The sequence below is a fragment of the Mirounga leonina genome, unplaced genomic scaffold (genome assembly GCF_011800145.1).
Source record: "Mirounga leonina isolate KUSES-001 unplaced genomic scaffold, KU_Mleo_1.0 Mir_173, whole genome shotgun sequence".
Taxonomy (NCBI): Eukaryota; Metazoa; Chordata; class Mammalia; order Carnivora; family Phocidae; genus Mirounga; species Mirounga leonina.
The window spans coordinates 54,468,005-54,481,092 of record NW_023270447.1 but is presented as its reverse complement, the minus strand read 5'-3'; the positions used below and the strand labels follow the sequence as shown (position 1 = coordinate 54,481,092).

General features: G+C 37.3%; 1 protein-coding gene and 1 pseudogene across 3 annotated transcripts in view; both read right to left on the bottom strand.

Moving 5' to 3' along the window:
- FAF1 (Fas associated factor 1) overlaps positions 1-13,088 on the bottom strand; it is a 500,737-nt gene that overhangs the window by 145,298 nt on the left and 342,351 nt on the right. For both annotated transcript variants that reach the window (XM_035018596.1, XM_035018597.1), the window contains exon 9: positions 4,409-4,504. In XM_035018596.1, coding sequence (XP_034874487.1) covers positions 4,409-4,504 — 96 coding nt within the window. The remainder of the gene's footprint in view (positions 1-4,408; positions 4,505-13,088) is intronic.
- Positions 6,227-7,308, bottom strand: LOC118019432 (annotated as a pseudogene). Its single transcript, XR_004681675.1, has one exon. The product of XR_004681675.1 is annotated as a serine/arginine-rich splicing factor 7-like (transcript).

Here is a 13,088-nt window from a genome sequence, read left to right as displayed (position 1 = left end):
CTTGGTTCAGCCATGGCAGCCCTAAAACTCTTTGAATCCAGAGAAGTTATTTACTCAGAATTTAAAAAACAGCTTAAAAAATTCGTGATTCTATTTTGGCTGTTTATTGGCATTCATTTATTCCCATTATCATTTAACAAACATTTACCAAACCCTAGTAAATGCCACACTGCCTGGACCTATGTGAAAGATAGTCTATATGGTCTTAAAGAACACTATATAATATATACAGTTAATTGTAATACCTAGTGATAAGTGTTATGACAGGTTAAGTTCAGAGGAGAACATTTAATGCACGAGGAATGGGAAAAATCAGAGCAAACTTCCTAGAGGAGAAAGAACCAAACTGTTTGAGACAAAATTTAGACTCATATATACTCGGCACTAAGGCAAGCTTAAAACTGAAGTAGATGTTCTTTTCATCAACTACTTATATCAAAGCAACAGGTTAAAAGCTAGGGATACAGAGATAGATAAAACATGGTTCAGGCCCTCAAGAAATTCTAAAGGAAGACATAAAAATATACTTATTTGAATAGTCAAAAGGAAAGGGTTATAAAAATCCAATGTATCAGTTCATTTGGGACAGTTTCAAAGAATAGCAGGTCCTTCAGTGATTAGAATGAACAGTTTTTGGCTTGGATTGATAGTGATCATTAATATGGGTGAGGAAATAGGTTTCTGGGGAGATATGGGAAGTTCAATTTTGTACAGAGTGAGTCTGCAGTGGGCATTCAGATGGAAATGTTCAGAAGTAACATGATTACTATTTAGCTTGTCTGCCTGTGGTGCAATACCACATACTAATGGTAGGACCACAGCAGACAAGCTAAATACTTGTCTCACCAAGTTTTAAAAATTGAAATACAAATTTTTGGCAATTATCTGTGTTCAATTTCATTTTATTAGGTACAAGATCCTTTATGCAAAGACTTTGCTTTGTTCACAGCCACATTCCTGACATTTAGATCAGTACCAGGCATAGAGGGGCATGTAATCAGAACTTACTGAATGAATACCGAATGACTCTTTTCTGTCGCTTAAACCAAAACCTAGGTATCATTCTTATCGCTTCCTTTTCTCTCCTCCCACAGATCCTATCAGTCACCAGTCCTACTGATCTTCCCTCCAAAGTACTTCCTGAACCCATATCCTTCTCTATTTTTACAAATTATGTTCTAGTTCAGGATCTCATTATCCTTTAACTGTGCTAGTACAATAGATTCATACCTGATTTTTCTGCCTCCAGTCTTGCTTCCCTTATATCTAGCCTCTGCACAGCAGCAAAGTACTCTTCTCTAAAATGTGTATTTGGGGAAAGAAAATCATTTGTCACTGAAAAGCCTCCTGTGGCTGCCCAAAGTTCAAGTTCCCAACATGACCTGTAAGACCTAAGATCTATTCACCTTCACCTCATCTCTTATCTTTGTCTCCCACTTTATTTTGCACGAACACCAAACTGCACTCATCTCTGTGCATATACTACATCAGATCATGCTGTTTCTTTTGAATGAAATACTATTTCCATATTTCTTCATCTGGCTGACTGTGCCTCATTCTTTATAATTAGATTTGGATATAAATTCCTGTAGTCTTTCTTCATCCTCCTCCCCCAACTCATTCCTCTCTCCCCCACTCCTTCTTCTTTTTAAAAAAATACTCACTCACCAATATTTATTTTGTGGCTGGTATGTGCCAGGTACTACACTAGGTGTTCAGAGGTGCATAAGGCAGACATGGCTTTTGCTTGCAAACATTCTTGAGTGTTATGCCTTCAACCCCCACATTTGTGCCCTAGTATCTTGTGCTTGCTCAATTTTATCATTACATAATATGAAATTACCAGTTTTATATGCATCTGACTAGCACATAGTGAGCATTTAATAGACGTTTCCTTAACTGAAGTTATTAACTAATTAACTAGCATCTACTACATTTGAAGTTTTTTGTTGTTGTTGTTTTGTTTGTTTGTTTTATTCTTGTGGCACTCCCCTCTCTCTTCCACTATCAACTGAGGATTGGACAATTCTCAAGAAGCCTGGGTCTATGGGTCCCTACCCTGTTCCACCCAGGCAGCTGGAGAAAGGAGAGGAAGGTATTAGCTAGGTACTCAGATATGGAAAGATCATTAAAAGGGGGCTCAGGAGCAAGGGAAGGCTGGGAAGGAAAGAAAAAATGGTGAATTATCATAAAAAAATATAGTTGCAGGAGAGGAAGGAGGATGTAAGAAATAAAATTCCTCTAGCCAGAGGACACGTAACTATAATCCATAAAATTCAAAGCTTAAATTTAACTACTGGTCTCAAATATCTTCGTCCTAACTCAAGGCTTCAGACAATCAATAGAAAAATGGTAGTTGTCCTGAAACCTGAAATCATGTAGGAGAAGGGTTAAAAGCAGAAAAAAAAAAAAGAAGCAGAACCACTGGGTGGAAGCTACAAGGACACAGGTTCCAGTTTAAGGAAGATATCAACAGACAGAGCTGCTCAACAATGGAACTGGTTGCCTTGTTATTGAAGATAAAACAAAGGTATATTTTGAGGGGATATTTTGAGTGAGCTCTTTTAGCATACAGACTGTGGTCCTAATGATGGGCACCTAGAAGCCATTAGTATTTAAATGAATGAGGGATGAATGGATAGAAGAGTGGAAATCAAATTTTAAAAATCCCTTCCAGTTGTATAATTCTATGGCAGCATAAAAGCCCGAGTCACACTTGCCCATTTCTCACCAGTTCCCTAAAAAGGTGATATTTACAGTTAACCAGGGGAAGAAAAATAATGGTTTCATCACAAATAATCATATTTTAAGATGTTCCCAGGACTGCAGCTCTTTTAGTTTAGCAAAGCCTCCTAATCCCATTCTACCTTCTTCTCTAACCTAAAGAGTATGCCAGCCTTTCATAAACACTATTTCTTACTGTATGGCACTGACTTCTTTTTGCTGAAGGGACCATCCAAATAACACATACAATGGTGAGAGTGAGAGAAGGAAATAAAATGAAGTGAAACAGGTATCTGTCACCTTTCAGAGCACAGAATTTAAAATTTTGGGTGGAGCTAGCTGGCCACCTTTTAATGTAGTAGATTTATCCATTACAGGGTTGAAGCACAACCTACTTCAGCATTAGAAACACACTCACACATTAGAAAGAAGTATTTCAATAAATTATTTCTGGGAATTTCTGCCAAGCAGTGAAACTCAATATCATGTTTTCTTTCATGAGGATTAGTGAGATAAAATGCTAACTAAAATGGTGTGGGCTCTTTAAAGGAAATTAACATTTTTAGAGGCCTAAGAAAACAATACAGTAATATTTGTAGCACGGGAAAACCCCTTCTTCTTTGTGGATTTCTAAAAAAATGTTAAAAACCAGAGTTGCAAATTATCATTTCACAGGATGATCATTTTACAGAATGTAACTTATGCATCCCATTTCCCTTTCACATATTTAAGTGATATAAATACATATTCAGAGGATGGCTGGAGAGGTCCTGTGGCAGCTTCCATAATGAGTGTCCAAAATACAGTCAGTTTAAATAAAAATTCACAACCATATTTTGTATAGAATGTAAATGGAAAAAGGTTTTATTGGACTGAAAAACACTAAGGTAACATTTTTCTGTGCTATTTAGTTATGACCTCTATCACATACACTTTTTAAGTGATGGTGATGATTTTTCTTTAACACATAGTAGGAGCTCAATAAATGCTTTCTAACAGATAAATTGTAATGTCCAAGCTATCTTTCCCATTACCTTTTAATCAAAGTCACAGTTGGACACCGAGTGCTACTGTTGCCATGGAAAAGATACTGTCTTTTAACATTGTTCAGACCCACAAAGACACACACAAGTACATCCCATACCTAAACATGTTCAATCTTATCTGTCCCTCTTCTGTTTCTATAGCACTCTATGTGCTATCTCTGCTTTTATTAGTTTGCCATTATAATTAATTAATCTATCACCTTTGACTCTGAGCACCTTGGTATAGATACATTGTTATTCATCTTTGTTACTTAGTATTAAGCACAATACCTGGTTCATAGAAGGTGCTCTAGCTCAATGAGTTAAAGGACCTTCAGGATCAGTCTTAGTAAATGTACTCAACTATATAGTTGGCAATGAAGAAAATCTGTTGTCAACCTGTCAATTCTAAGTAAAACTCATTTCAACCAATCCACCTGAATTCTGTCTGTTGAAACATGAAACTTATAGACCAAGAAGGAGCACATTAACAATAAACTCGCATGAAAAGTTCCTACCTTCAAGAATTTACTGAGATTTTATTCATGCTACATTAACTTATCTATTCATTGCTATGGCAGATAAAAAAGAATAGGAAATGGGCAGGCAGGTGGAAGACAGGCCTCCTATTCACTGAAAAGCTTGGCAAACAGGCTTACCTCTTCGGACTGCTCCCGGGTTTGTGCAGGTGAAGCTCTTCTGCCCACTGTAAGTCGATGGCAGGGATAAGACAGCCCTGATTCAGCAAGACACATCTGCAAAAAGAAGAATCCACCATTTGTAAACAAAATGAGGCCATGTCTCACAAAAGCCCCTTTTGATATTTTCTAGATTTCTTTTTTTTAAAAAGATTTTATTCATTTGAGAGAGAGAGAGAGAGAGCGCACGCACACTCGCACATGAGCAGGGGGAGGGGCAGAAGAAGGAGAAGCAGACTCCCCACTGAGCAGGGAGCCAGCCCGATGCAGGGCTCTATCCCAGGATGCTGGGATCATGACCTGAGCCGAAGGCAGACACTAAATGGACTGAGCCACCCAGGTGCCCCAATATTTTCTAGATTTCTGAAGTTAGATTAGAAAGCTCACTCTACGCTAATTTGGATGCCTTTTATTTCTTTTTGTTTCTGATTGCTGAGGCTAGGACTTCAAGCACTATGTTGAACAACAGTGGTAAGAGTGGGCATCCCTCTTGTGTTCCTGATCTTAAGGGAAAAGCGCTCAGCTTTTCCCCAATGATGATGAGATTCACTGTGGGCTTTTCAAAGATGGCTTTAATGATATTGAGGAACGTTCCCTCTATCCCTATACTCTGAAGAGTTTTAATCAGGAATGGTTGCTGTATTTTGTCAAATGCTTTTTCTGCATCAATTGAGAAGATCATATGGTTGTCTTCTTTTATTGATGTGCTCTATCACGTTGATTGATTTGAAAATGTTGAACCACGCTTGCATCCCAGGTATAAAACCCACTTGGTTGTGGTGAATAATCCTTTTAATGTACTGCTGGATCCCATTAGTTAGGATCTTGTTGAGTATTTTGGCATCCATGTTCATCAAGGATGTTGGTCTGTAATTCTCCTTTTGGGGCCAGGGTAATGCTGGCCTCATAGAAGGAGTTTGGAACCTTTCCGTTTCTTTTTTTGGAACAGCTTCAGTAGAATAGGTATTATTTCTTTTTTAAATGTTTGGTAGAATTTGAGAGGTTTTTGATTATTGCTTCAATTTCGTTACTGGTTATTGGTCTATTCAGATAGTCTATTTCTTCCTGTTTCAGTCTTGGTGGTTTGTAAGTTTCCAGGAAGGCATCCATTTCTTCCAGGGCTTAATTTGTTGGCATACAGTTGCTGGTAATGATTTCTAATAATTGTTTCTATTTCCTTGGTGTTGGTCATGATCTCTCCCCTTTCATTCATGATTTTATTAATTTGGGTCCTTTCTCTTTTCTTTTGGGTAAGTTTGGCCAGTGGTTTATAGATCTTATTAATTCTTTCAAAGAACCAGCTTCTAGTTTCATTGATCTGTTCTACTGTTTTTCTGGTTTCTATTTCATTGATCTCTGCTCTAATCTTTATCACAGTAGCCCAGGTATTACATTCCCAGGAAGGCTTTGAAAGTTTGAAATTCTTCCATATATAGCACGTTACAAGAGTCAAAGCTATTTTTTTGTTTGTTTGTTTAAACAACAGAAATTTATTTTCTCACAGTCCTGGAGGTTGAAAGTCTCAGATCAAGATGTCGGCAGGGTTGGTTTCTTTTTTTTTTTTTTCTCTAATCTGCTGGTTTTTTAATTACTTTTTTTTTTAAACATTTTATTTATTTGAGAGAGAGCGAGAGAGAGAGTGAATGAGCAGGAGTGGGGGGGAGGGGCAAAGGAGAGGGAGAGGCCGACTCCTGAGATCATGACCTAAGCTGAAGGCAGACACTTAACCAACTGAGCCACCCAGGCACCCCTCTTTTATTAAGTTTTAATTTATATTTATTTTTTTCTAGCTAGAAACATTTTATTTAAATGTGCCAAATAAAAACCCACATTTTCAGACCACCAGGATGTTAATACATTTAACAAAAATTTATATTATCTTATTGCTGTGAATTTACAGTTATAATCCAGATCCATTTTGACTGGATGATTGAAATAACCTTCCTAAGTTACGCTTTACAGACATCACAAATCCCTTATAATAATGTAAACGAAATAACTCTTCCCTAAAAGGTGAACTTGAGAACTTCACTCTTTCAGGTCTTGCACTTCTTTGTGGACTTCCTGATGGGGAATGACTTCTTTTTGGAGATGGGATATTTGAACTTTGGCTGCTTCTTAGTAATGAAACAGACCTGGATCTTGACCTTGACCTCGACGGGCATCTTGAACCTTTTATAGAACCAGACCTAGATCTTCTGGGTGAAGCGGATCTTGAAAGAGACACAGATCTTGATGGTTGAGGAGATGCTGATCTTGACCTCCTGCTCCTGCTACATGAGCAAGAGTATCGCCTGCCTCTGGATCTTAAATGTGATCTACACTGTGACCTGCTTCTCCTCTGCTGGCTGTAATGATGACAATCATAAGCATAATGTCCCTTTTCGCCACACTCATAGCATTTATCATTGGGATCAAAGGAACGTTGGGCAGGTGGTCTATCAAAACCAGATCTCCAAAGCATGCCTGTTGATAATTCAACTCTCACTCAGGAACCACAAATCACTCTCCCATCCAGGCCTCAAACTGCATCTTCTGCATGTCTAGGATCTTCAGGTTCCACAAAGGCAAATCCTAGAGGACTTTTCACAATCCACACAGTTCTTAAGGGACCATAATAACTAAAAGCCCTTTCTAACTCTCCTCTGCTGACACTGGTCCCCAGATTACCAACACACACCTTGGTTTTCTCCTCCATACCACCTGTAAGGTGATACGATGCCTGGCCTGCTTGCAGTGCCCAGGGAGTAATACAAAAGCTGCAACACCGACTCAGTCATCAATGGTCCCAGCGGTCTTAAGTTTTTATTTTAATTCCAGCATAGTCAACATATACAGTGTTATATTAGTTTTAGGTGTACAACAAAGTGATTCAATAACTCCATACATCACCCAGTGCTTATCACAGTAGGTGCACTCCTTAATCCCCATCACCTATTTCACCCATCCCCCCCATCCACCTCCATCTGATAACCATCAGTTTGTTCCCTATCATTAAGAGTCTGTTTCTTGGTTTGTCTATTTTTTCTTCCTACGCCCATTTGTTTCTTAAATTCCACATATGAGTGAAATCATATGGTATGTCTTTCTCTGCCTGACTTATTTCACTTAGCATTATACTTTGTAGCTCCATCCATGTCAGTGCAAATGGCAAGATTTCATTTTTTTTATGGCTGAATAATAGTTCATTGTATATATATGCCACCTCTTCTTTATCCATTCATCAGTCAATGGACACTTGGGCTGCTTCCATAATTTGGCTATTGTAAATAATGCTGCTATAAACATTGGGGTGCATGTATCCCTTTGAATTAGTATTTTTGTATTCTTTGGCTAAATACCCAGTAGGGCAATTGCTGGATCCCAGGGTAGTTCTATTTTTAACTTTTTGAGGAAACTTCATATTGTTTTCCAGACTGGCTGCACAAACTGCACAGACAGTTTGCATTCCCACCAACAGTGTAAGAGGGTTCCCCTTTCTCCACATCCTCACCAACACTTGTTGTTTCTTTGTTTTAGATTTTAGCTATTCTGACAGGTGTGAGATGATATCTCATTGTAGTTTTCATTTGCATTTCCCTGATGATGAGTTGATGTTGAGCATCTTTTCATGTGTCTGTCAACAATTTGCATGTCTTCTTTGGAGAAATGTCTGTTCATGTCTTCTGCCCATTTTTTTAATTGGATTATTTGTTTTTGGGGTGTTGAGTTGTTTTAAGTTCCTTATACATTTTGGATGCTAATCTTTTATTGGATACATCATTTGCAAATATCTTCTCCCCTTCAGTAGGTTGCCTTTTAATTTGGTTGATTATTTCCTTTGCTGTGCAGAAGCTTTTTATTTTGATGTAGTCCCGAAGTTTATTTTTAGTCAAGGCTATTTTTCATAAGCAAAAGACTAGTGCTCCAGGAAACCGTAATAGGCCTAAAATAAAGCTAATCATATATATATATATATATATCTCTCTACACCCCCACCCCACCACCAGTGTGTCTGTTACTTTTCCAATTAGAATAATACTTCAGTTTACTAATTCCCAGGGAAACACTCTATAAATCTTTTCTGGAGGGTATACTGCAATAGTGTTTGCTGAAGGCATTAAAAAGAAAAGTTTCTACAGATGGTAACAATATCATTTATGTTTTAATCATATTAATCCACAATATCAGATTGTTATAGCTTAGGAATCTACAATATATGTAAAGCACGTAGCACAGTAACTGGCACACAAACATTCAGTGAACTCAGTTAATTTTTATTACCATTATGATATATTACCTAAAGAATCTGCCTAGTTTAGCCAACACAATTAAAGCCAAATATATTTACTCCTACTGAAGTTTTTAGTGGGTCAGATATTAAATAACTAATTTGAGGTTTAAATTAAATTTGGGAAAATGTGAGCAAATATGAGTACATGTCACTTTTGTATATTTAGAGGAATTAAAACAATATTAAATAGCCAAAAGAGGGTGTTTTTCTTTGGTGTTCATGAAATGACACATTTGTGTATTTAATGTAATGATGATATCATGTTTCTTTTATTATTATTAGAAATAAAATAGAGTCTCCATTAGCACACTGAGAACACTTTTGGTAACTTTTGGGGAGGTGTGAATTACACTGATATATGAGGAAACCCAAATATCTGTAAATTTATAGAGACCAACCACGGACACAATAGTGGGTTGGTTATAACTACAATTCAAACGTGTTATAATCAAGCTAATTATCTGAAGACAAATACTGAATGAAAAAGGCAAATGTCACATGAATACACAGGTATTTTCAATCATGTGAGGTGTGTGCTGTCATATAGATTATACTGATAAAAATCATTTGTATTTGATTATTTTTTCTTTAGTCTGGTTAGAGGTTTTTAAATTTTTTTTTAAATTGGGGTATAACCTTTGCCACTTTAATCATTTTATTTTATTTATGTTTTAAAGTAATAATGTCCATGTCCAATGTGGGGCTCTAACTCACCACCCTGCAATCAAGAGTCTCATGTGCTACTGACTAAGCCAGCCAGGTGCCCCGTGGTTAGAGAGAGGTTAGTTAGTTAGTTTTGGCATTTAGATGTTTTGGCATTTAGATGTTTTGGCATTGTCTCTTACAAATGCTAGAAAACCTGATTAATAATAATAATTTTTAAAAGTAAAACTGTATCAATTCTGTCATTCTATTCAGTCATATTCATCAACATTTGTCACAATTGGCTCAATTTATTTTATTTCAGGATAAACAAAAGCAAAGCTAATTTGTATAAGAAGCACAGGCTAAATTTCAAGTCACATTACTTTCACAATATTTTTCATTACAAAAAAAAAGTCCTCCTCCCCCACCCTAAAATCCTCTGGTAATGAAATAATAATGATGGTAAATGTCACTGACAATCAGAAGCAGTGTAGTATAATGGAAAGAGACTTGGACTGGGAGCCAGAAAAATCTCAATTCAAGTATTTCCCAGCCTCCTGCACTTGGGGAAGTCATTTCTCTATTCTACTCCAGAATTTTCCATTTATTGAGGTGAATAATCCCTGCCTTAACTACCTCAATTGACTTTTGAAAGGGTTAAATGTATTAAGGTAAGTAAAAGCTGGCTTTGAAACTACTGAATAAGCAGAAGACCTGTTATCATTCCAATGATCATCATTTTTAGGACCTGGAGAAAAGAGATGATGATTAGATTCTACTGTGACTACCTTTGCATAACAGCCTAATCATGTATAAATTAAAAGACATACTTTAGGAGAAGCTGGAGGAAAGTGCTCATTAAAAGTACACAGTACTGGGCACCTGGGTGGCTCAGTCGTTAAGCGTGGGCCTTCAGCTCAGGTCATGATCCCGGGGTCCTGGGATTGAGCCCCACATCGGGCTCCCTGCTCCGCGGGGAGCCTGCTTCTCCCTCTCCCTCGCTCCCCTTGCTTGTGTTCCTGCTCTCGCTCTCTGTCAAATAAGTAAATAAAATCTTAAAAAAAAAAAAAAAGTACACAGTACTACAGATGGGCTGGCTCCTCAATGGGCTTCTCTCCACAGTTTTCAACATTAACCTTCCCCATAGCTACTAATAATTCCTGAAGAGGAGAGCGGCGAGCACTTTCTCCTTAGCCTACAGCTGACCAAGTGGGCCTCTGCATCACTCTATTTCAGATCCTACTAATCACAATACACTGGGAAGTTAAAGGGTCAGGAATTTCTGAGTTACTATACGTCCAGTGTGGATTAAATAGAAGTGTGTCCTAAAGGAACATATATACCAGTTAGAAAGACAAAAGATGCACATAGGAACAGGCACAGAAAAAGGAATACAAGGGAGGAAAGATGGGGCAGTCTCTGTAGGGCTAGCAACCCCTTGGAAGGGACAATAGTTACTCAGTGATTTCAAGAATTTAGGGCTAAAGTAAATGTTTGATGGGACTCATAACCTAAATTCACATAAAAGATGTGAAGTCAGAAGGCTGAGTTGTCCAATGACTATGGACAAAATCACTTAGAATTTCTGTATTTCAGTTTTCTTATTTAGAGAATGGTGTAATAGAACCCGTCCTTAATTTACAAAATAGGGTAATCAATCTGTTCTCTCTCACAGAGTTGGTATGAAGATCCAATAAGATTGAGATAATGTATGTGAAACTAAATGATTATACAATTGTAAAGGATTGATATTATTATCATTGGGGTATTTATTTTGCAAGGAACTGGAAAAAAAGATTAGGGCTGCAGGTTTGTTTGACTTTATAGTTGAAGGGGGTTACCTTAAAAAATTTAAATTTGCATACATTATATTAGTTAATTAACCTATACATAATGGTACTCTCTCAGTCACAAGATAGCTTTAACCTAATATAATGAAGAACTGTGACTCATTTGCAAAATCTATTTCAAGGCTTTATTCAGTTTTTTTCCTGGCCATGTTAGACTGTAATTCTCTGACTTTCCATTACTGCAGATACAGAGGTTCAAAATAGAGTCACAAATTCAAAATGAAGTCATAGCAAAATTCCTTTATTATTTAATTCTATACCTTTAAATAAAGCATATCTGAGAGTATAATCTTCTGAATGCTTAGGGATGGAGAAAGGTTGAAGTAAAAGAATTTTACTCTCACTGACTATTATATGTATTAAATGGGTCATGGGTTTAATTAAATTAAACTATTATATATGTAAATGGGTTATGTTGTTGAAAGGCAACATAGAAAGTCTTCGTAATACATGTTTACGAAGACTTTCTTTTCTTAAAGAGTAATTTTAGGTTTACAACAAAATTAAGAAGAAAATACAGAGATTTCTCCTATACTCCCTGTCCTCAAACAGGCATAGTCTCTCCCATTATTAACATCATTCACCAGAATGGTGTTTTTTACCAAGGATAAACCTACATTGACACATTGTAATTACTCAAAGTCCATAGTTTACAATAGGGTTCACTCTTGGTGTTGTACATTTTATATGTTTGGAAAAAGGTATAATGGCATTTATCCATTGTATAATGTCATACAGAGTATTTTCACCACTCTAAAAATCCTCCATGCTCTGACTATTCATCTCCACCTCCCCTCACTGCCCTTGGCAACCACTGGTCTTTTTCCTGTCTCCATAGTTTTTTCTTTTCCAGAAGGTCATTCCAAATTGGTCTCTTTCAATTAGTAATATGCATTTAAAGTTCATCCATGTCTTTTCATGGCTTAAAATCTCATTTCCTCTTAGTATTGAATGATATTCCATTGTCTGGATGTACCACAGTTTGCTTATCCATTCGCCTACTGAAGGATGTCTTGGTTGCTTCCAGGTTACAGCAATTATGAATAAAGCAGCTATAAACATCTGTGTGTCGGTTTCTGTATGGAACTAAATTTACAACTCCTTTGGGTAAATAGCAAGAAGCACATTCTAGGTCACATGGTAAGAGTATGTTTAGTTTTCTAAGAAACTACCAAATCGTATTCCAAAATGGCTGTAACATTTTGCATCCCTACCAATAGTGAATGAGAGTTCCTATTGCTCCACATCCTCACCAGCATTTGGTGGTGTCAGTGGTCTGGAATTTGGTCATTTAAAAGGTGTTTTTTGTTTGTTTGTTTGTTTGTTTGTTTTGTTTTAAGTGGGGGGGTAGAGGCGGAGAAAGAGGGAGAGAATTTTTTAAAAAGATTTTGAGAGAGAGAGAGAGAACACAAGCAGGAGGAGGGGCAGAGGCAGAGAGAGAGAGGAACAAGCAACTTCCTGCTGAGCAGGGAGCCTGATGCAGGGCTCGATCCCAGGACCCTGAGATCATGACCTGAGCCAAAGTGAGATGCCTAACTGAGCCATCCAGGCACCCTGGGAGAGACAGAATCTTAAGCAGGCTCCATTTCCAGCATGGAGCCTTATGCGGGGCTCAATCTCACAACCCTGAGATCATGACCTGAGCCAAAATCAAGAGTTGACAGACTGAGCCACCCAGGGACCCCTTAATGGGTAGTTTTTAAATTTGCATTTCCCTGATGACATATGATGTGCAGCATCTTTTCATATGCTTATTTGCCATCTGTATATCTTCTTTGGTAAGATGTCTGTTAAGGTCTTTGGCTCATTTTTAAATTGGGTTGTTCATTTTCTTGTTGAGTTTTAAGAGTATCTTTTGTAGATCTTTTCTACC